Source organism: Centroberyx gerrardi, chromosome 10 (assembly GCF_048128805.1).
Source record: "Centroberyx gerrardi isolate f3 chromosome 10, fCenGer3.hap1.cur.20231027, whole genome shotgun sequence".
Taxonomy (NCBI): Eukaryota; Metazoa; Chordata; class Actinopteri; order Beryciformes; family Berycidae; genus Centroberyx; species Centroberyx gerrardi.
In genome coordinates, this window is record NC_136006.1 from 1,963,464 (window position 1) to 1,984,633 (window position 21,170).

General features: G+C 42.9%; 1 protein-coding gene and 9 non-coding genes across 10 annotated transcripts; 7 read left to right on the top strand and 3 right to left on the bottom strand.

Annotated features, from left to right (window-relative positions):
- Positions 1 to 710: 710 nt before the first annotated feature.
- Positions 711 to 782, top strand: trnaa-ugc (transfer RNA alanine (anticodon UGC)). Its single transcript has one exon. It is a non-coding gene; the product is annotated as a tRNA-Ala (tRNA).
- A 1,260-nt stretch (positions 783 to 2,042) lies between these two features.
- Positions 2,043 to 2,114, top strand: trnaa-ugc (transfer RNA alanine (anticodon UGC)). Its single transcript has one exon. It is a non-coding gene; the product is annotated as a tRNA-Ala (tRNA).
- Positions 2,115 to 2,716: 602 nt separating this feature from the next.
- On the top strand, positions 2,717 to 2,788 carry trnaa-ugc (transfer RNA alanine (anticodon UGC)). The gene has a single exon. It is a non-coding gene; the product is annotated as a tRNA-Ala (tRNA).
- A 1,849-nt stretch (positions 2,789 to 4,637) lies between these two features.
- On the top strand, positions 4,638 to 7,067 carry LOC139925794 (frizzled-7-A-like). Its single transcript, XM_071917301.2, has one exon. It carries the CDS (start codon positions 4,937 to 4,939, stop codon positions 6,644 to 6,646), a length of 1,710 nt encoding a protein of 569 aa, XP_071773402.2. The 5' UTR covers positions 4,638 to 4,936; the 3' UTR covers positions 6,647 to 7,067.
- A 5,197-nt stretch (positions 7,068 to 12,264) lies between these two features.
- Positions 12,265 to 12,336, top strand: trnaa-ugc (transfer RNA alanine (anticodon UGC)). Its single transcript has one exon. It is a non-coding gene; the product is annotated as a tRNA-Ala (tRNA).
- A 1,441-nt stretch (positions 12,337 to 13,777) lies between these two features.
- On the top strand, positions 13,778 to 13,849 carry trnaa-cgc (transfer RNA alanine (anticodon CGC)). The gene has a single exon. It is a non-coding gene; the product is annotated as a tRNA-Ala (tRNA).
- Positions 13,850 to 14,293: 444 nt separating this feature from the next.
- Positions 14,294 to 14,365, top strand: trnaa-cgc (transfer RNA alanine (anticodon CGC)). The gene has a single exon. It is a non-coding gene; the product is annotated as a tRNA-Ala (tRNA).
- A 464-nt stretch (positions 14,366 to 14,829) lies between these two features.
- Positions 14,830 to 14,901, bottom strand: trnaa-cgc (transfer RNA alanine (anticodon CGC)). The gene has a single exon. It is a non-coding gene; the product is annotated as a tRNA-Ala (tRNA).
- A 3,124-nt stretch (positions 14,902 to 18,025) lies between these two features.
- trnaa-cgc (transfer RNA alanine (anticodon CGC)) lies at positions 18,026 to 18,097 on the bottom strand. Its single transcript has one exon. It is a non-coding gene; the product is annotated as a tRNA-Ala (tRNA).
- A 1,571-nt stretch (positions 18,098 to 19,668) lies between these two features.
- trnaa-ugc (transfer RNA alanine (anticodon UGC)) lies at positions 19,669 to 19,740 on the bottom strand. Its single transcript has one exon. It is a non-coding gene; the product is annotated as a tRNA-Ala (tRNA).
- Between the last annotated feature and the right edge of the window lie 1,430 nt (positions 19,741 to 21,170).

A 21,170-nucleotide genomic window follows, 5' to 3' on the forward strand; every position in this document is an offset into this window, starting at 1 on the left:
GTAAGGCTCAGAGAGATGCTGGAAAATGAACGTGGAGAAATGGATTGAGAGTGTTTTTGGTTCATGACACCACACACACAGCTTTGAATGGACAGAAAGACACACAATAAAACTCTGGACAGTGAGAATATGGAGCTTTAAAACTTAACTGTGTGCCTGTGGGTTCAATTCAATCTGCTTAACTTCAGGTCGATGTAACGTTGAAAAAGTCTTATAAAGTCTTAAAAAGTCTTAAAACACTTTCATCAGTCTGGTTTCAGTGGAGAGTTGTAGTGTCCCATGATGCTCTAATACTGTTTCAGAGGCTTTGAATTCTGGAAGAAACACTGAATACTTGTAATGTTTTGGCATGAAAATGTTCAAATTGGTGCAAAATATCATCAACTTCAAAATCCCATATCGCTCAAACCTTAATTTCTAGTGACACTTTCAAAAAATTGATATACAGTGAACTTTAAGTTTGGAATGAAACCGCATAGAAGTTAGTGACTCATATTACACACACACACACACACACACACACACACACACACACACACACACACACAGAGTTGTCGTGGCTGTAAAAAGAGAAGAGACAATTTTCCAGTTCACAAGATCTAATCTAACTGTCCTTTACATTTAGGATGAAGAGAAGAAAACAAAGAGAGGTGCAGAAGAAACGAACATTTATTTTTTCACTAAATGAGCTGATGCATTTATCTGTACCAGGGGATGTAGCTCAGTGGCAGAGCGTGTGCTTTGCATGTACAAGGTCCTGGGTTCAATCCCCAGCATCTCCATTTCCTTACGGGTTACAGGCTGTCCAGTGGCTGGAGGTAACAGGTTTAATCCCCAAAACTGCGAATGTGTACTTGAATGAAGACACTGAACTCCTTCTTTTGTGAAGAGAAGAACTTAAAGGAGAGAAAACAACATGGCGAAGACCAAAACCCAACACAGAGGTGATCAATGCACTTCTTCCACAAATAGGTAACACATCCAAAAGTCCTAAATTGAAACTTCTACTGTTGTGTTCAAGTCTCTCTGGATAAGACAGTCAGATAGATGACTTAAATAGAAAATGTGAATACATATAATTTTTCTACATATGAGTCAGTCGTTACAAGAGTCCTTGGGGATGTAGCTCAGTGTAGAGCGTGTGCTTCATGTACAAGGTCCTGGGTTCAATCCCCAGCTTCTCCACTGACTTCTGGGTTTCAGAGTCCTCCAGTGGCCGGCAGACGGAGCTCATTCTCCGGACAGTGTGAGTAAAGTAAATGTCAACACAGAACATCTGTAATGTTAATAGCTGAGAAATCTCTGTAATGTCAGTCCAAAACTACAGACAGTTAAAACTGTCTGTCCATTTCTGCCTTACCATCACACCAAAAACGTACTTTGCATTACAAATAACTTGTGCAATTGTCATTGACGTGTTTGAACAATATCAACCCAGCCTGGCTGCAAGAGTGAAGAAAAGTCACAACTGGACCAGAGTTGAGACTTTGGGTCTGATCTTGTCTTGATTGTTGTTCGTCGTAGAAAATGACAAAGTCCAATAAACTTTGTCTGTGGCCTGAATAGGACTGATAATCTGAGGGAGGTCAGTTCAGACGGGACGAGTTTTAGCTGAAATTATTTTTACACCAACAAATATTTTCCTTCAGCTGCTTCAAACTGCCACAACACAAACAGACGGAGATAACAGAAGATTAAAGAGAGGAAAGAAAAAAAAAAAAAATCACGTGAAAGCAACGCTGTTTAGCAGCTGACTGGGAAAGTCCTGGACGTCGGACTTTCCCACCAGCACTTGAACGCAGCATAATAGTCACGGCTAAAAAACAAAAATCGCGTAATGGTTGGAAATCCCAGATCCAGATCATCACCAAAAATCTGATCAACTGATCCTCGGACCGAGAGAGAGAGAGATCTGTCCACCAGATTCCAGTCAAAGAACTTTTTGAGATCCTGTGTCTTGTTAACAAACAGAGGGACAGAAAATAAAACCTCCTTCCAGCTGCGTTGGCGGAGGTAAAGAGTATGGATCAGAACAGCTGTTAGGGGATGTAGCTCAGTGGTAGAGCGTGTGCTTTGCATGTACAAGGTCCTGGGTTCAATCCCCAGCATCTCCACTTCAGTTCAGGTTTCAGAGGCTGTTCAGTGACTTTCTGACTTCTTTGCTGTTTCTCTCAGAAGGAGCCGAGGAGAGACTGTGTGGGATAGAGAGATGGGAAGTAAATCCCTCACTGCAGCCTTTGCAAATTTGGGCTTTTCAGTCATATTCAAGCTGAAAAATCCTGAAATGTTTTCTAGCTGTTCAGCATTACATTTCACATCGCAGGACTGATCCAAACACTGATATGAAGTTAACAGTCCTTGGGGATGTAGCTCAGTGTTAGAGCGTGTGCTTCGCATGTACAAGGTCCTGGGTTCAATCCCTTATGGGTTACAGAGTCGGTTTAGTGACTTCCTGATCCCTCTGCTAAAATATGGATGTGTGTTTGTTCAGAGGGAGCTGAGGAGAGACTGTTATATTCCAGTAGAGAGATGGGAAGGTGGAGACAGTAACTCTTCAAGGACAAATCCTTCACTGCAGCCTTTGTGTATTCAAGGTTTTTAGTCATATTCAAGCTGAAAAATCTCCACCATCCACCCTAACTCCAAATCCAAATGGTTGTTTAGCATTACATTTCACATCTCTGCACTAAACACTGATATAAAACTGATAGTGTTTGGGGATGTAGCTCAGTGGTAGAGCGTGTGCTTCGCATGTACAAGGTCCTGGGTTCAATCCCCAGCATCTCCACTGATTTAGAGGTTGGAAGGATTCATTTGTTCATACAGGAAAAAGGTTAAAGTGCAGGCCGCTTCCTGTCCTGCAGCACAAGGTGAAAACTCAGTATTTAAAAGGTTTTTTGTGATGTTAACTGATATCTAGATGTAGTTTGAGATAGTGAAACGGGACTGAAACTGAAGAGGAGAGGATTCAGAAGAGGAAAGAAATGGAAAAAAGACTGAAGAAACAAGAAATCATAAAGGAAGCAGCAGAGGCAGAGATTAATAAAGTCAAATAATTCAGGCGATCCAGATATGAAGACCTGACTCTGCAGTTTCTATACGATGGTTTAAAGACGACAAGATGCAGCGGTTCTGTTTCTCCCACAGGCTCAAACTGACAGATCGCTGCTGTCTGCCCTGAAACTGCTGCATGTGGAAATCCTTATCTATGCAAACTGACTGTTGGTTCAGATGAAACTCACATCATCGTCTTCATCGCCGCGAAGATCCTCCGCTGGTGATTAGTGTTCCTGTCCATCAGGTTCTCAGTTGCTTGTCGTTTACTGTCAGTCAGCCTCAGTATTGATGACCCACCAGCTGACTGACCCCGCCCAGACCAGCCTGCAGGCACACACACACACACACACGCACACACACACACACACACACACACACATCAGCTCCACTGAAAACACATCAGACTCAAACTCTGAGACTTTTAATGAAGAATTTGACTCATAAACAACAGAGCAACAAAATCCCTTTAAAACCCCTTTCAACACACACACACACACACACACACACACACACACACACACACACACACACACACACACACACACACAACGTGAACAAAACTGAGAAACAAATAAACAAACAAACAAAGAGCAGTTAAAAGTTGTAACAGTTTGCGCTGCTGAGGAAAACAAAGGCCAAATCAAAGCAGGAAAACAACAGAGGCAAATGAAAGAAAATAGATAATGAAAGAATAAAACATCTGGACAAAGAAGTTACTGTAATAAAGTTATTGTGTTTGTGTGACAGAAAGATAGAAAGATAAGAAACCAGATGAATGAGCTATGTGCAGCGTCATGTTCAAAATCTAAAGAAAGAAAGAAAGAAAGAAAGACAAACAGAAACAGTAGAAAACTAAACGACTTGAAAGGAAGTAAATAAAAAGGGAAAAGTGGACAAATATGGAGAGGTTTTATCATCTGAAGTTTTATCATCTGAAGTTGTAGTTTGTCAGGATTTGTTTTAGTTTACATACTTTTTTATTTTTCATAAATGCAAGAGACTTAATATAATGAATTGAAGTCTTATTTAAAAACAGCAAATGTGGATAAATAATTCATACATTTAGCTTTATGTATTCAAAACTTAGCATGAATAATGATGATATAGGTAAGAAATGCCATTAAACAATGACGGCCATGGTTTTGATTACTAACTGTATATCTTACCATCTAATAATAACCTTCTTATATATTCTAATAAGCTCTTATGTTCTGATAAACTCTTACTATTCCATATTTTGGTCCGATTAGGAGCAAAAGCCAATCAGGAACGAGCCCCGTAGGAAAACAAACGCTGTGATTGGCGGAGACGCGGCACCGGTTTCCAGGCGCCCCGCCCTGTGTCGGCGTGTCTTGTGAATGGAGGGGGAGCTGGAAACCGGCGGCTCGGCTCGGTGTGAGCGAGCGCGCCGCTGGACTCCACAGACAGTCTGCTGTGGCCGCGGCGGTGTGTGCGGGGGGAGAGTCGGGAAAACAACGGGAATACACGCAGTTTAAAGTTTTATTTTTTAACTTTTTTTGCGGTAAAATCACAACGAGAAAGCGGCAGGCGCGCTGAAAGAGTTTTGCTTCGTATGAATAACGGATTAAGGGACTTTTTTTTAACCGTTAATTTCGGTCGGAGGAGCAGGCGCGAGCGGACTGCTGGAGTCATCTACAAAGACCCTCAAGGAGTCATGAGAGCTCCGCCACGACGAGCGTTTCATCCGGATTTATCTCGGTGAAAGAAGAGGAAAAAATCTGGTTTTGATCTTTCCCAGCCTTTTTAGGACTTCTCCCCCCGTGTCGAGGCGGTTCAGACCGTGATTTGTCGCTTTCCAGCCGTTTTTTAATCGCCCCACTTGGATCAAAGTTTTCCTCCCTCCCCCTCCTCCTCAGCTATGGCGGCCCGGTCTGCAGCTGGCTCCGTGCTCCTGCGGATCGCGTGTCTGCTGCTGTGCGGGCTCTCCTCGCCCTCCTCGGCCCAGTACCAGGGGGAAGCGGGCATATCCGTCCCGGAGCACGGCTTCTGCCAGCCCATCTCCATCCCTCTGTGCACGGACATCGCCTACAACCAGACCATCATGCCGAACCTCCTGGGCCACACCAACCAGGAGGACGCCGGGCTGGAGGTTCACCAGTTTTACCCGCTCGTCAAGGTCCAGTGCTCGGCGGACCTCAAGTTCTTCCTCTGCTCCATGTACGCGCCGGTGTGCACCGTGCTGGAGCAGGCGATCCCCCCGTGTCGGTCTCTGTGTGAGCGGGCACGGCAGGGATGCGAAGCCCTGATGAATAAATTCGGCTTCCAGTGGCCGGAGCGGCTCCGCTGCGAGACTTTCCCGGTCCACGGCGCCGGGGAGATCTGCGTCGGGCAGAACACCTCCGACCCCGGCGACCCGAGCTCCGCCTCCTCCGCCGCGCCCTACGCGCCCGACCTGGTGACCCTGCAGCCGCCGAACATGGGCCGACCCAACCAGCACCACCACCAGCACGACCAGTACCACCAGTTCTCCTGCCCGCTGCAGCTGGAAGTGCCTTCCTACCTCGGATACCGCTTCCTGGGGGAGAAGGACTGCGGGGCGCCGTGCGAGCCCACCAAGCCCGCCGGCCTCATGTATTTCAGGGAGGAGGAGGTGAAGTTCGGCCGGCTGTGGGTCGGCATCTGGTCCATCCTGTGCTGTGTGAGCACCCTGTTCACGGTGCTGACTTATCTGGTGGACATGAGGCGGTTTCGGTACCCTGAACGCCCCATCATCTTCCTGTCCGGGTGTTACTTCATGGTGGCGGTGGCCTACGCCGCCGGGTTTTTCCTGGAAGACAAAGTTGTGTGTATCGATAAGTTTAAAGAGGACGGCTTCAGGACGGTGGCCCAGGGGACGAAGAAGGAGGGCTGCACCATCCTCTTCATGGTGCTGTACTTCTTCGGCATGGCCAGCTCCATCTGGTGGGTGATCCTGTCCCTGACCTGGTTCCTCTCCGCCGGGATGAAGTGGGGCCACGAAGCGATAGAAGCCAACTCCCAGTACTTCCACCTGGCCGCCTGGGCGGTGCCGGCCGTCAAAACCATCACCATCCTCGCCATGGGCCAGGTGGACGGGGACGTCCTGACCGGGGTGTGCTTCGTCGGGATCTACAACGTGGACTCCCTCCGCGGCTTCGTCCTGGCGCCGCTGTTCGTCTACCTGTTCATCGGGACGTCGTTCCTCCTGGCCGGGTTCGTGTCCCTGTTCCGGATCCGGACCATCATGAAGCACGACGGCACCAAGACGGAGAAGCTGGAGAAGCTGATGGTGCGGATCGGGGTGTTCAGCGTCCTGTACACCGTGCCCGCCACCATCGTCATCGCCTGCTACTTCTACGAGCAGGCCTTCCGCCGGCAGTGGGAGAAGACCTGGCACATGCACACGTGCAAGCGCTTCGCCGTGCCGTGTCCCGCGCACGACTTCGCCCCCATGAGCCCTGACTTCACCGTGTTCATGATCAAGTACCTGATGACCATGATCGTCGGGATCACTTCCGGGTTCTGGATCTGGTCCGGGAAGACGCTCCAATCGTGGAGGAGGTTCTATAAGAGACTTAGCAACGGTAACCAAGGAGAGACGACAGTATGAAGTCGGGTTGGGGCTGAAAAACACTCAAAATACATCCATGGAGTTCTGGATCTAACAGAGACGATGTGGTCTAACAGCTTTAACAGTCCCAGCTGGACTGAATTAGACAGAAATGGGCGGTTTGTCTGTTTTATAATAGGAATTGTGATTTTTCAGGTTTTCAGACTTTTTCATTCAAACTCATATCCATGTGAGTTCAGTTTGGGACCTAAAATATATCGGGACAGCAACTTTTAAAGCTGTTTTCCTGCTCAGATGTCCTGCAGTGGAAGTACAGGAACAGAGAGAGAGACCAGGACCAGGACTTCTTCTGCCTGTCTGGATTATAAAACTGGACCTCAGTCAGTTTAACATGGATTCCCCTACAGATTAGGCTAATGTTAACTTCCTGATCTGAATCGTAATGGTGAGGTGCATGTGTTCCTCAGAGGGAAATCCAAGAAACAAAGGGCAGCAGGGTGGATTGTGGGTAGTCGGGCGTCCTGCAGTGAGACGCTCACTGTGCTCCTACACAGACTGGAAATAATTCAGCATTTTCCAGGTCTGAAAAAAGTTTGGAAACCCCACAAAGAAGTTTAGAAAATGGTGGAAAAATGTTCCTATAGTGTCCCGATGGTCATGCAGCTGCAGCATTTGATCATCTCTAATACTCTGGTATATGTGTAGAATAATCTTTATTGGCAGTTAGTGGGGACAAGACAACTTTCTGTGTAAATTGTATTGAAAACCAAAATCTTCAAATCAAACCCAGAATCATAAGATCTGGGAAAAGTACTGAATGAATTGAAACTGGCTGTTGGATCGTAGTAAATCCTCAAGAACGAACGCAGCTAAACTTCAAAGGTGTAATTGTAAATGTCTAATTACTCTGCTTTTAATCTTGTGATGGAAAGGCTGTGAGCCGTCAGTCAGACGGTGCAGAGTGACCTCAGGCCGGAGTGACGCTCAACACACTTCACTCTTATTTCACTTTATTTTTTATTTCTTTTAAATCTGGTTTAGTTTTCCGGCTGTTCTGAGTCGAGCCGTCGCTCCTGTGGCGAATGAAGAAGTTCTGTACCGGTTGCACAGTTATTTCAAAGGTAATCTGAGCGCTGAGAATGACTGTTAACACACACACACACACACACACACACACACCCAGCCCAGCCCTCTGTTCTCCGTAATGGAGACAGACCAGCCCATTGTTTGCCTCTGTGTGTATGTGTGTGTGTGTGGTCTCTTTGCTGCTGGATCCCAGTCAAAAAGGCTTTTAAGAAATCCCATCAGAAAGTCCTTGTAAGGCTGCGGGCTGAGTGTGGAAACAGGAAACAGCCTCATTAGACTCTGATCAGTTTTATTAAACTTTATTTCATCCAGTGAAAGTTGACTGAAGTTGCTAAATAGTTTTCCTGAAGCTTTTTGACTGTATGAAGATATGAAACTGGGCTGAACCTCTTAAAATCTCTGTGTTCCTCTGGTAATGTCTTGGGTTGTGTCTCTTCCTCCATGATAAAACCCCCAAATCAGTGATTCTGTGATCTGTTGCTCCGGTAGAGCAGACAGGAGAATTGTGTTTTTTTCTCTCTCCATTTGAACAGTCTGAAAATCACAAAGCATTTCGATTCTGACTATATATAAAAAACGAGTCCTGCTGCTGAACTGTTTTGAAGTGAATCTCTTTCTTTATGTTTATTAAACCTTTAAACCAAAATCTGGTCGGAGGAAACTTGGAACAAAGGAAATAATACGATTATCAATAACTGTAAACAGGTGAAAAACAGCAAGAGACTCCTTTATTTTTATATTATCAGCATCTGCTTTGTTGGCGTTGGTTTCTGTGTTAGAAGTGTGATTTTCAGACTGTTCCTCACACCTTTTAAAGAGGTTTTTAGGTTTTCCAGTCCAGATGTCAGTCCTGTCTGTTGTGTTTCCACTGGCAGGTGAACTGGTTTTTATTTTCACCGGATCAGTTCAGTGTTTTCTCTCCATCTGAACAGATAAAGTGCATTTATTACAGGACAGAGAGCCGTACAGAGGCAAACAGCAGCTACTGGTGTGTCTGTATTAGAGGTCAAAGGTCACGCAGAGCCGTACATGTTATTAAATGATATACAGTCCACCAGCGATGCTTTCATCTGGACGGGAGAGGAAGTCGTTTCTCTCAGTTTGACCGCTCGGTCCCGGCTGTTCAGCTCTGTTGGGCAGACTGGAATAAACCTGATTTTGTAAATCAGCTTCACAAGCAAACACTAGTGCAGAGGTCAAAGGTCAGAGCCATGTACAAACTGTTTTTCTGCTTTATGGACATTTAAAGGCAACAGAGACAAAGTGCTGCTTTCGACAGGTGGAGTTAAATCACTGCAGATAATAACAACAAACTTACTGATATATTCAAATTTATAAGTGAAATTGATCATTCACATTGCCTCAAATAGTTGCCGGTTGGTGATATTTTGTGACCTGAATTGGCAACTTTTTGAGACAATAAAGAAGCGCAATTCTGTCAATGAATTGCTCGTCATTAAAAAATATATATTTTTCAGGATTGATGAATGAGTATTTTGTCCCAGCGGGTTCAGAGGTTTCTCTGAATTGACTGATTTTTTTTTGACAAAGTTAAAAAAAATCCACATCAGGCCTGTGAGTGAAGAAAACCAGACCAGGACAGGAGGGAAAGATCTGGACCGGTTCCATCCGGATCCCAGTCCAGGATGTGAACAGTTGTCAGGTGCAGATTCCAGATCGTTCTTTACAGTCTCAGTGTTTTTCTCTCTAAAAGCTTCAAAACATGGCGGAGCAACTGTGTTTCCTAAAGCTCAGAGGATTCTGGGTATTTTCCATGTTAAATAATGTTGATTTCTGCAAAGCTCCGACTCTTCATCCTGATTGAAGTCACATCTGCTGGTGGGAGTGAAGCCAAACTGACTTGGGTTTTATTTTTTATTATTTCTTATTGCAGCAGTCTGTCAAAGAAGGAATGTACCTGTCTGTGTGTGTGTGTGTGTGTGTGTGTGTGTGTAGTGGAACATAATATGCAAGCTCCCCGCTCCGCTCAGCCTCTGTAAATATCTTGTTTTTTCTTAAAGAATATATTGTATTTATGAGGATAATCTTTTTTTGTCTTTTTTACTTGTTTTTTTAAATGAGATAAAATCAGTTTGTATCTGAACAGTTTGACTGAATAAACAGTTGGTTTGTAATGTGTTGACTGATTGTTTTCACAGTAAATCACATGAATATTATTTATTGTTATATAAAGACATGGCAGATTGGATTGGATATTTTCAGCTAAAGGCAATAACAACTTTTGGCAACTTTTTGAAGCAACAAATTTACCAATAACTGACGAAAATGATTTAGTTTATTCTACTTGTATCATATAGTCGTATATCTCTCTGTGTCAGTGATGATCTGATATCACACTGACATCAAACTGCCTTTTATTTCCTACAGTGTCGTGTCTTATAACCCTATAAGGCAATATTTTGGGAAACATTGCTGCTTTTTTTCAGCAACATTTTTACAGTTTTGTCTCACTTGTGTCTCAGTTCGTTGCCTGTTGCCGGGAGCGTTGCCCAAACAATTGCCGACTCACAGAAGGAGCAACTCCGCTTCCTGACAGGAAACATGTGTAAAGTCTGTAGCTCCAGGGAATAGACTGATCCCTCTGCTGTCCAGACTGCAGCTGTGTGTGTGTGTGTGTGTGTGTGTGTGGTGCTGCAGCGCCCCCTGCAGGCTGCTGAGGGGGAAAGAGGAAACATGTCAGACTGAAGCAGAGCTGAAGCTGATTCTTAATGTATTCAGAGGGAAAATAAATAGTTATTCTTTTGCAAAAGAACACAGATTTTCTACTTATATGAATCTGAAAACGTCCTTCCGAGTACTACTACTATTGCTATTACTACCACTACTAATATTACTACCACTACTGGTACTAGTAGTAATAAAATAAGAAGCACAGACAACAGAAAACACATTAAATGAAGAATAAATAAATACATAAATGAAATAAAAGATAAATGAGATAAAAGACATGAGACTAAAAGCGGGACACAGTGTGATGTGGAGCAGGAAGGGTTAAACTTTCCCACTCTGCTTTAAATGCAGCCTTTGTGTGGGAAAGGAGTGTGTGTGTGTGTGTGTGTGTGTGAGAGTTTGTGTGTGTGTGTGTGTGTGTGTGTGTGTGTGTAGGGAGGGGGGATTTCCACACCATGAAAAGGTGAAATAATCTGTGCAGGAGTGGCACCTCACTGGAGAGAAAACACCCTCAGCCTGGGGATTAACACTGATCCACTGATCCAGGAACAGTCTGCAGCTCGCTTCCACATTTTATTTAAAATCAGTCGTTTGACTTTTACTCAGTTATGCTGCTCAACAAAAGGGAGAAGATCAGTTAGTTCAGATCTTTTCTGCATCAGCAGAGTCTGGTAAATCCAACACACTGTGATCCAGCAGGCTCTTAAAGCAAGACTCTGAGTTTCAACATGGAGGTTAAAACCAGAATATAATCTCCTCACCTGGATCAGATGCAGCTGGACCAGTTTGTAGTGTTCACATTTTTACTTCCCATTCATTTGAATGGAAACTGACACTGAGCATGTTGGAGAACAGATTGAACAACAGATCCTGCTGGAAGACAACAGAGCAGGAAGAAAAGTAGATCTGGTCTCCATGGAGGAAACCACGAAGGTTCAGGTTTCAGAAGTTGGTTTCAGGCGGTTAGTCTGTTGTCTTCTTCTAATAAAGTCCTTATATAAAGACGGCCCTGATAACTTCTTGTTGAAAAAAGATCACACCATGTGTTGTGTTTGCTAGCAGAGTCTTTTTTTTGTTAAAACACTATATTGAGACAGACAGATGATAGTAGAGAGAAACAGATTCTGTGTTTCATGACATGAAGCTGAAACCTCTGAGCCAGCAGGAGCCAGGAGAGCTGTTTGATTCACCATCATCTTTAACTTCAGAGGTCTGACATGATAGTGTAGAGGTAAGACCCTCCACTCTGTGAGTCACATGTGGGCCGGAGCCTGGGATCGAATCCACCAGAGAGAGAGAGACTGAGACAAGGTAACAACCGCTGCTACTGAAACTCTATCAAACTTTAAAAAAAACAAAGAAATGATCAAAACAAAATACAAACCTTCAAACTGTGAAGATTCACCAAAACAATACAAAACCCCAATGCAACCCAAATAAAACAATACAAAACCGAAACAATAAACCAACCCGAGGGAATGGTTTCATAAGTCCACATTCCACAGGTGGATTAAGATGGCTGATGTGTGAAGATGTTGTTGGAGAAAGTTTGGTCTGAAATTGATTTGTCATCTGCCAGTAGATGGAACTGAATGGTGGATGAACTTCTGTACATCAAATCAAACTGTGAGCTGATCTTCTCTGTTTCTGCACTGATGTGAAGAAACTGATAAGATCTCTTCTTGTACTTTACCTCAAACCAACTCACTTATATCCAAAACATGACAAATGGAAAAATAAAATATTATCAGAAGGGATTAAATGATAATAATGCAGACACTGGAGGAGAAGAGACTTGAACTGAATTCTCTTCTAGATGGGAAGCAGTGGAGGTTTTTCAAACTTTGGAGGATTTTGAAACTTCTTTCAGGTGGTATACAGGGGATGTAGCTCAGTGGTAGAGCGTGTGCTTTGCATGTACAAGGTCCTGGGTTCAATCCCCAGCATCTCCATTATGTTTGAGACTCTCTGTTGTAATTCAGTGGTCACAGTGTGATGTGTCACAACTATAAGACAAATGGGAAAAGCCTGGCAGAGCTGCTGACTGACAGAAGAAAACAGCGTTTTGAAGCGTCTGCTCATATTTCGACGTACTTCCTGTTGGAACAGGATGTTGGGGCGGGACATAACGGGGGGCGGGATCATTCAAAAGTGGTTGCCGGTGTAAACCAATGGGATGGCAGCATCAATTAGGGAGAGAAAGACTGAAATGTGATTTGGCCTACAGCATGATGTCATCACTAAAACACGCTGCAGTCCAGGAAGGAGAAGTGATGGGAATTTGATATAAAGATATGAGAAAATAAACATTTTATAGATGTGTCGGTGTTTATTGTAGGTGAATATTATGACACGGAAGTTCAGCTGATAAAGATTACAGGCAGCTCTGCTTTCTGCTGATTTATTTACTGATGTTTGTCATTTTCACGCTGAAGAAGTTCGTCTGGTCTGAAATGTGTTAAAGGAGCGCTGAGCTGGAATCTGAATTAGTTCATATACTGAACTAATATATATACAAGTAGACTGACTGGAGCGTTTCTGTAGTTGAAAATTTACCAAACAGGTTGAAAAGGTTTTAGACTTTAATCAATAGAAACAGGTTCTGCAGATAAACTTCCTTCAAAACTGATGAGACTGATGAGAACTCAGACTGAACGTCACTGTTTCTCTTTACTGAATCAAATTTGACTCGTTACATTTTGTTGGAAACATTGTGTAGAAAAATCACTGCTAGCCTCAACTTGCCACAACAGCTCTGGTGCTAAGAACTATGGGTAATGTAGTCTCACCTCATCTAATTCAAATGAACAGGTACTAATGGTGCATTCCATTGGAAGATCTAAATGCGTTCCAGTGCGTCTTCTCTGGAAAACATGGACAGCCTTTACGCGTTAACGTTAACAGCTATCTGACAGCTCTAGTTACGTTAGCAGGCGAGTTCATACAGCAAAGACTTCTATCTACTAACGAAGCTCAAGTCACTGAATTACGTTGAATGAATGATGAATTGATTTGTCATCTGATGGAACTACTGAATGATGGATGAACTTCTGTACATCAAATCAAACTGTGAAAACGCTTCACTGTCTCTTCAGTCTGTGAGCTGATCTTCTCTGTTTCTGCACTGATGTGAAGAAACTGATAAGATGTGTAAAACGTCTTCTTGTCCTTTAAAGAGTGATTCTGACCTCAAGCTGCTCTTCACCTCAAACCAACTCACTTATATGCAAAACATGATAAATGGAGAAATGAGATATTATCAGAAGGGACTGAATGATAATAATGCAGACAGTGGAGGAGAAGAGACTTGAACTGAATTCTCTGCTGGATGGGAAGCAGTGGAGGTTTTTCAAACTTTTTTTTGATTTTGAAACTTCTTACAGCTATCATGTAGGGGATGTAGCTCAGTGGTAGAGCGTGTGCTTCGCATGTACAAGGTCCTGGGTTCAATCCCCAGCATCTCCACTTGTTTAGAGGTTTCAGTGGCTGGAAGAGACAGGTTTAATCCCCAGAACTACTAATGTGCACTTCACAAACACCCTGAACTGCTTCTTCTTTTGTGAAGAGAAGAACATAAAGGAGGGAAAACAACATGGCAAAGACCAAAACCCAAATATGGATTTCAACAAATGGGTTCAATCCCCAGCATCTCCATTATGTTTGAGACTCTCTGCTGTAATTCTCAGGTTGTGCCACCAACTGTATAAACAACAGTGTTTCTTAGCTCAGTTCTCCAGACTCATCTGTCCTGATAGTTTTTTCTCAGACTCTACTCTTGCACACCTGATCCAATTCAGAGCTACATATTTTCAGGACACCTTAACTGGATCAAGTGTACAAGAGTAGAGCTGCAAGAGAAACCTTGGACTGAAACTCTGAAGGTTTTTGACTAGAGCTACATCTCATGTAGGGGATGTAGCTCAGTGGTAGAGCGTGTGCTTCGCATGTACAAGGTCCTGGGTTCAATCCCCAGCATCTCCACTTGTTCAGAGGTTTCACTAGCTGGAAGTGTCAGGTTAAACTAATGATGTGTACTTGACAAACACACAGAACCGCTATCTGCTTCTTCTTTTGTGAAGAGAAGAACTTAAAGAAGAGAAAACAACATGCAAAGACCAAAACTGTTTATTTTCTCATATCTTTATATCAAATTCCCATCACTTCTCCTTCCTGGACAGCAGTGTGTTTTAATGATGACATCAACCAATAACATCAAATCACATTTCAGTCTTTCTCTCCCATTGGTTTACACCGGCAACCACTTTTGAATAATCCCTCCCCCTGTTATGTCCCGCCCCAACTTCCTGTTTCAACAGGAAGTTCATCAACATATGAGCAGACGCTGTTTTCTTCTGTCAGTCAGCAGCTCTGCCAGGCTTCTCCCATTTGTCTATAGTTGTGACACAATGTCACCATTGAATTACAAAGGAGAGTCTTAAACATAATGGAGATGCTGGGGATTGAACCCAGGACCTTGTACATGCGAAGCACACGCTCTACCACTGAGCTACATCCCCTACATGATAGCTGTAATGTTTGAAAAACCTCATTTTTTTGTTTCAGCTGTCCGTCGCTACTCCAAAACACTCTGAGTTGTAGCTTGAGAAGAGTCAGCTCAGTTAACCTGAACAAACTGTTAGCTAGCTAACTAGCCGGCAAACACACTGATGTTAATGTGAACATGCTAACGCTAGCTGCTACTAGATACGTTAGCTAGTGTGCTAATCAGATGTGTTAACAACAAGACAGTGATGTTAGCTGACCAGATGCTATGGTTAGCTAGCTAACAAGCTGACATTATCTAAACACTAAATCAATCAGATGGATCAGTGATGAAATGATCAGTTCAGTCAGAAACAGACAGAAATTAACCGTCTGTTCAATTCTGTTGAGACGACAGAAACACAGTCAGCTGTTCAGAGCTGAGGACCTCCAAGATGGCCGCCAGAGGGGGGGTTACATTGAAAGACCAAGACCTGTATTAAATGCACTCATGGTAGTATATAAGGAACAAGAACAACAGTGTGCATGAAATGGTTTGTTGAATTGAGTCTTTAGCCGAAACACTTTAGAGAACCACAGTTATTAAACAAACTGGATAACCTTTTAGAAAGTGTAACAGGGTGGATTTATGTGGAAACCTCTTCTGTGTGTGTGTGTGTGTGTGTGTGTGTGTGTGTGTGTGTGTTATAAAATCTGCGTCGCTGCAGCCACGGCAACAGTAACACAGAGATTCTGAGACTCTGAAGAACCTAGCAACAGGGACTGAACACACACACACACACACACACACACACACACACACACACACACACACACAGTGAGCCTCATGTCAGCAGTGTGTATGGGAACAGAGCAGACATCAGGTAGGTCTGATCTTACTATTTCTGCTGTAGCATTTCATAAAAATGAAGAAAATAGGAAAAGAACAAAGACAGGATCAGATCGACTAAAGATAATCACACCAGGGCAAAAACAGAGACAATTTTATTGACTCTTTTTTTCCAGCAATTGCAACCAACAGTAAAAATTCCTGTTACATTTGAAGGAATTTGTTCCAAAACACTGTTTCACCGCATCATGAGAAACCTGATTATCACAGCAGGTTTTTGCCCAAATCTTTCCAATTATTCGCTGCATGTTCACCCTCAGTCTGATTTCTGTCGTTTTACATCTGAGCATGAGAGAAAACATTATCGAATACAGGAAGCAGAAACATCTAACAGCATGGTGAAGAAGCAGAGTGTTTGTTAAACTGTTTTGCTTTAAAGCAGTTCAAAGTGATGAGACAGAAACCTGACCAGATGAAATAAGCTGCGTGTCGCTTCATGTTCAGGAGAGAAATCCTCCTGACTGAGTCATGTAAACCGGAGTTTTCCCTGTTATCACATTACTAGAGTGAATGGAAATGTGCTCCTGGTGGTTTCTCCTGGTTCAGATCCTGAATCTCGTTCCTCCACTCTTCAGATTTTGTGGAGCGATTCAGAGAGTCTGCTGTTTCCCTCGTCAACGGCTTGTTCTCGCTCCGAGAAACAATCGAGCCAATCAGAGCCTCTGTGGGCGGGACTAAAGTTTGAACCGGTTTTTCATTGGTGTTTCAGCAGAATAGATTTGTTGAAATCTCCTCCTTAACCAACAGATTGTCTTTGCAGAGAAGATATTTTAGTTGAAATCGACCGACATTCTTGGGTCAGTTGGTAAATGTCTGCTTACCATGAAGTGATGTCAGAGCGGCCGATACGTCGTCACTGATTGGTTCAGATACGTCGGTCACTAGTGATTGGTTCGGGGAAAATCCGCAATTCTGCAGACTTTGCTTGAGGGAATTACCCACAGTTCATAGCGTTTGTGATGTTAATATTCATGTATGTGGAAAATATCAGCCAATACACCTGAAAAGAAAAAAAAAACATAATTAAAGAAAAATAATCACAAAAAAAACAATTAACAAGAACTTAGAGAGAAACAGGCATGAAAGGATCAAACTACATGCAAGATACAGTTAAAAGAGAAAACATTGCAACATTAAAACAGAATAAACAGCTCATTTGAGAAAAAAGAAAGTTACGTTTTCCTAAACGTTTAAGAAGGATGTTAGATGCTGCTAATATAAGCAGCATGTAATATAGCCTTTTGCTTTCTTATGTGCTTATTTGTGCTCATTAAGCTTTCTTAAAAGTAGCTTTTGCTTTCAACTTACCTCCTACTGTTTCTTTTTTGTTTTCTTTTTCTTTTTTTTCTGCATATTTTACATATTGTAATGATGTAGTGCAGGTTAACCTCTAGTAGCATGAAGAGTGTTTTCTACATTGGGATTGGGCCTTTGACTGATCCTTGTTGTCCTCCAGCCAGCAGGAAGTGACATCATGAAGGAGTTGTCTCTGTCCCTGCTGAGTCGGGGGTGTGGCCAGGTCGTCTCCTCCAATAGAAACGCAGGGAGGCATGATGGACGACTGGAGGTCTGCTTCACACCGCAGGTACACACACACACACACACACACACACACACACACACATTTTGTAATAATACACAAATTCTAATATTGGAATACATTAGTTTATTAGTACTACAGCACATGATTACTGGAGAACATCGGGTTAGCCTGGTTTCCATACTGTTTGTATTGTTGGACAGATGTGGTGTGTGAGTGTGTTTTCAGAATAACCCAAGCCGTAGAAATCATGCAACGGCAAGAATGAGTGATGACAAATTAATGTTTTAAACGAGGAACTGTGATGGTCTTCCTCGTCAGCAGGATTTTAACTTGTGCGGGGAGACATCACCTGAACCACTCAGACGCAACAGCTGATACAAACACATAATATCCTTTACACTGCGTATATCGATAGGCTATCTACTGTGACTAAATTTCCCATTTCTCTTATAGTCGTGACACGTCGTCACACTGTTCCCATTGAATTACAACGGAGAGTCTCTCCGTACATGCGAAGCACACGCTCTACCACTGAGTGTTACCCATTTGTTGAAATCCATATCTGGGTTTTGGTCTTTGCCATGTTGTTTTCCCTCCTTTATGTTCTTCTCTTCACAAAAGAGGAGTTCAGTGTGTCTGTGAAGTGCACATTAGTAGTTTTGGGGATTAAACCTGTCACTTCCAGCCACTGAAACCTCTAAACAAGTGGAGATGCTGGGGATTGAACCCAGGACCTTGTACATGCGAAGCACACGCTCTACCACTGAGCTACATCCCCTATATAAAATGCACCTGTAGTCAAAAACCTTCACAGTTCCAGTCCAAGGTTTCAGTTGCAGCTCTACTTTTGCACACCTGATCCAGTTAAGGTGTCATGAAAATATGTAGCTCTTAATTGGATCAGGTGTGCAAGAGTAGAGCTGGAGAAACAACCAACAGGACAGATGAGCTAAGAGCAGTGCTTCATTTGTGCCGGATCCTGCCGGAACAGGATCCGGCACCTCGCGGTTTTGGACTACCTGCATTCCGGTACCTATTTGCGTGGACCCGGCACCTCTGGTGGCATGAAACGTTATTTTTTTTTTGTCTGCCATGTAATACTCCCAATAGTTGACTCTTCTTTCCTTTCCCCTCCCTTCCAAAAACCTGTCTCATTTCCATATGAAGACAGGTGATTACCATATTAGAAAGTAACAACAAGTGCAGAGTAATCACTTCACACATGAGTGATGCTCTGCAGAGTGTGTTATGGTGAACTTCAGGCAGCGTCATGGCTAAAAGTTGAATTTCCTTTTTTTTTGTAAACGTGTTAGCATATTCTGTAATCTGTTAGGTCTCTGCTGGGACAATCAAAATTCATATTTGAATAGATGACTGCGAAACAGACATTTTTTGGAGTGCGGACCTGTAAGTCCCACAGTTAAATATGCGGGCAATTGTGCATGTTATGTTGAGTGTCCAGAAATAATTGGTAATAACATGAGAACTGGTTGAGTGAAGGGCTGTAATTTCAAAACCAGCTCGGTCCAGCTGAGTGTCAGTCAGGCCGACTTCTAGCTGCACCACGACACGTTTTATTGCATTATTCGCTGACATTGTTTCCTACATTCAAAATCAATATCCTATGAAAGTATTTGTATTGAATATTGATGCGTAACTACTCGAACCAGAATTTCTCTGGTAAATGGTTGAAGCCATTGCAGTTTCCTTTATGTGTGATTAGGATGTCTCATAGTAGCCTATGTGGGCATTTTTATGTTGTGCACAGTGCAGTTATATCTTTAGTCTACTACTTGAGCATTATGTAGCCTATGCAATAATCAAATATTGTTATAGGTCTCCAGTAGTCGGAGCTCTAAGGTCATACAGTCGGTCATGTAGTAATGTTCAGGCTGTTGGTCTGCAGGAAGCTGTATGGCTGCACTGAGCTTGTTGTCTTGATATCTTCCGGAACCTTTTCCCTCCAGACCGACTCGTGGGAACACCGACCGCTTTGTGTTCCGGGACCTCATCATTTACAAATTAAGCCCTGGCTAAGAGGACTCAACTGAGAAACAGAACTTGAATGGATAGAATGGTCCTTCCACTGTTTGCCATGGTAGTTAATACAGGATAAAATGGCGATTATGGAAAGTAAAGTCTGTCACACTTGTGTCAACTAGAAGCTAACGTTAGTGACGAGGCTAACGTAGCTTTATCAAAGACTACTTCTCTCTCTAGTTCTTTTAGTCAACATTAGCATGTAAGCAATCCATGGCACCAAACTCTGTGGTTGTAATATACTGTACAGTTGGTGGCACAACCTGAGAGCCCTTCGTATTAAATTACAAAGGAGAGTCTCAAACGTAATGGAGATGCTGGGGATTGAACCCAGGACCTTGTACATGCAAAGCACACGCTCTACCACTGAGCTACATCCCCTATGTCAGCATGCTTACATAAATAACAGCTGATTATAATCAAGCAGCCAATGAGCTGTGTATATGGTAAAGCATTATAATTGGTATGTAGGAAAAGCATGTGACATCATGGGAATACTATGAATACACATTAGTATTGCAGTACATTATTATTAGTACATCAGGTTACTGAACTGGTTAGACTGGTTTCCACACTGTTTCTACTGTTTAGACCTGCATTAATACATTTTATCACTAGTTATGTCAACCAATTAACTAATCAATCAATCAATCAATCAACCAATAGGATTACTACATCTGGAGGTCCCAGGAGTCTCTGCTCCGGCTGTCCAATAGCGGCCGTCTGCTCGGGGGGGCGGAGCCAGCCCCACCCAAGACCTACAGCACTCGCAGAGGACCGCTAGTTCTATACTCACAGGTATCTGTGTGTGTGTGTGTGTGTGTGTGTGTCTGTGTGTCTACGTGTATATGGATAAGTGGTTAACATTATTGCCCTGTAAGGGAAATTTAGCTTGCAGAAAGGGTTTACAAGAAAATCACACAATAAGAACACTTAATAAAATGCAGTAAGAATAATAAAAGCACAACATAAAAACACATTGATTTGATTTAGTGTTTAGATAATGTCAGCTTGTTAGCTAGCTAACCATAGCATCTGGTCAGCTAACATCACTGTCTTGTTGTTAAAGTCGAGATGAAATGAAAAATGCATTTTTAACCCTTTTAGATCACATCCCCGGTCATATTGTGCACCTATTTAACAATATATGCCAAAAAAAAAATACAAAAAATCAATTTCTTTGTATTCTTATATCAAAATTCAATCATGTTTTTTTCCTGTAAAACAAAATATGCCGTGTGCTTACGTAAGCATGCCCGTAACTAATTTCAACCAATAATATCATGACATCCACCCATCAATCAATCTTCAACTTTTAGCGCACAGAGCTAAGATTCATTAGTTAGCTAGCTAGCAACAGCACGGTACTTCGGTGTGTCTTCGGGTGTTATGACACGCCCACTTTTCAACGTTCAAATCAAATTCCTCCCAACGTTACGTCCCGCCTGTCTTTCCTGTTTCACTCGGAAATACGTCACGATACGGAAGTTAGATACTCTCGAAATGCCGTTTCATCTCGACTTTAACATCAGTGTGTTTGCTGGCTAGTTAGCTAGCTAACAGTTTGTTCAGGTTAACTGAGCTGACTCTTCTCAAGCTACAACTCAGAGTGTTTTGGAGTAGAGACTAGGGCTAAAGACAAGACAGTTTACTGTGTCACAGTAACCAAATCCACCTTATCACACTATTCACTTTTACTGAGAACGTTACTGAATGGATCTACAGCCACACCACAACAAGCTGACTCAGCTGCTCTCTGCTTCTAGCTGCTTGTACAGATTTACACTTTATTAACTAACACAGTTCTACAT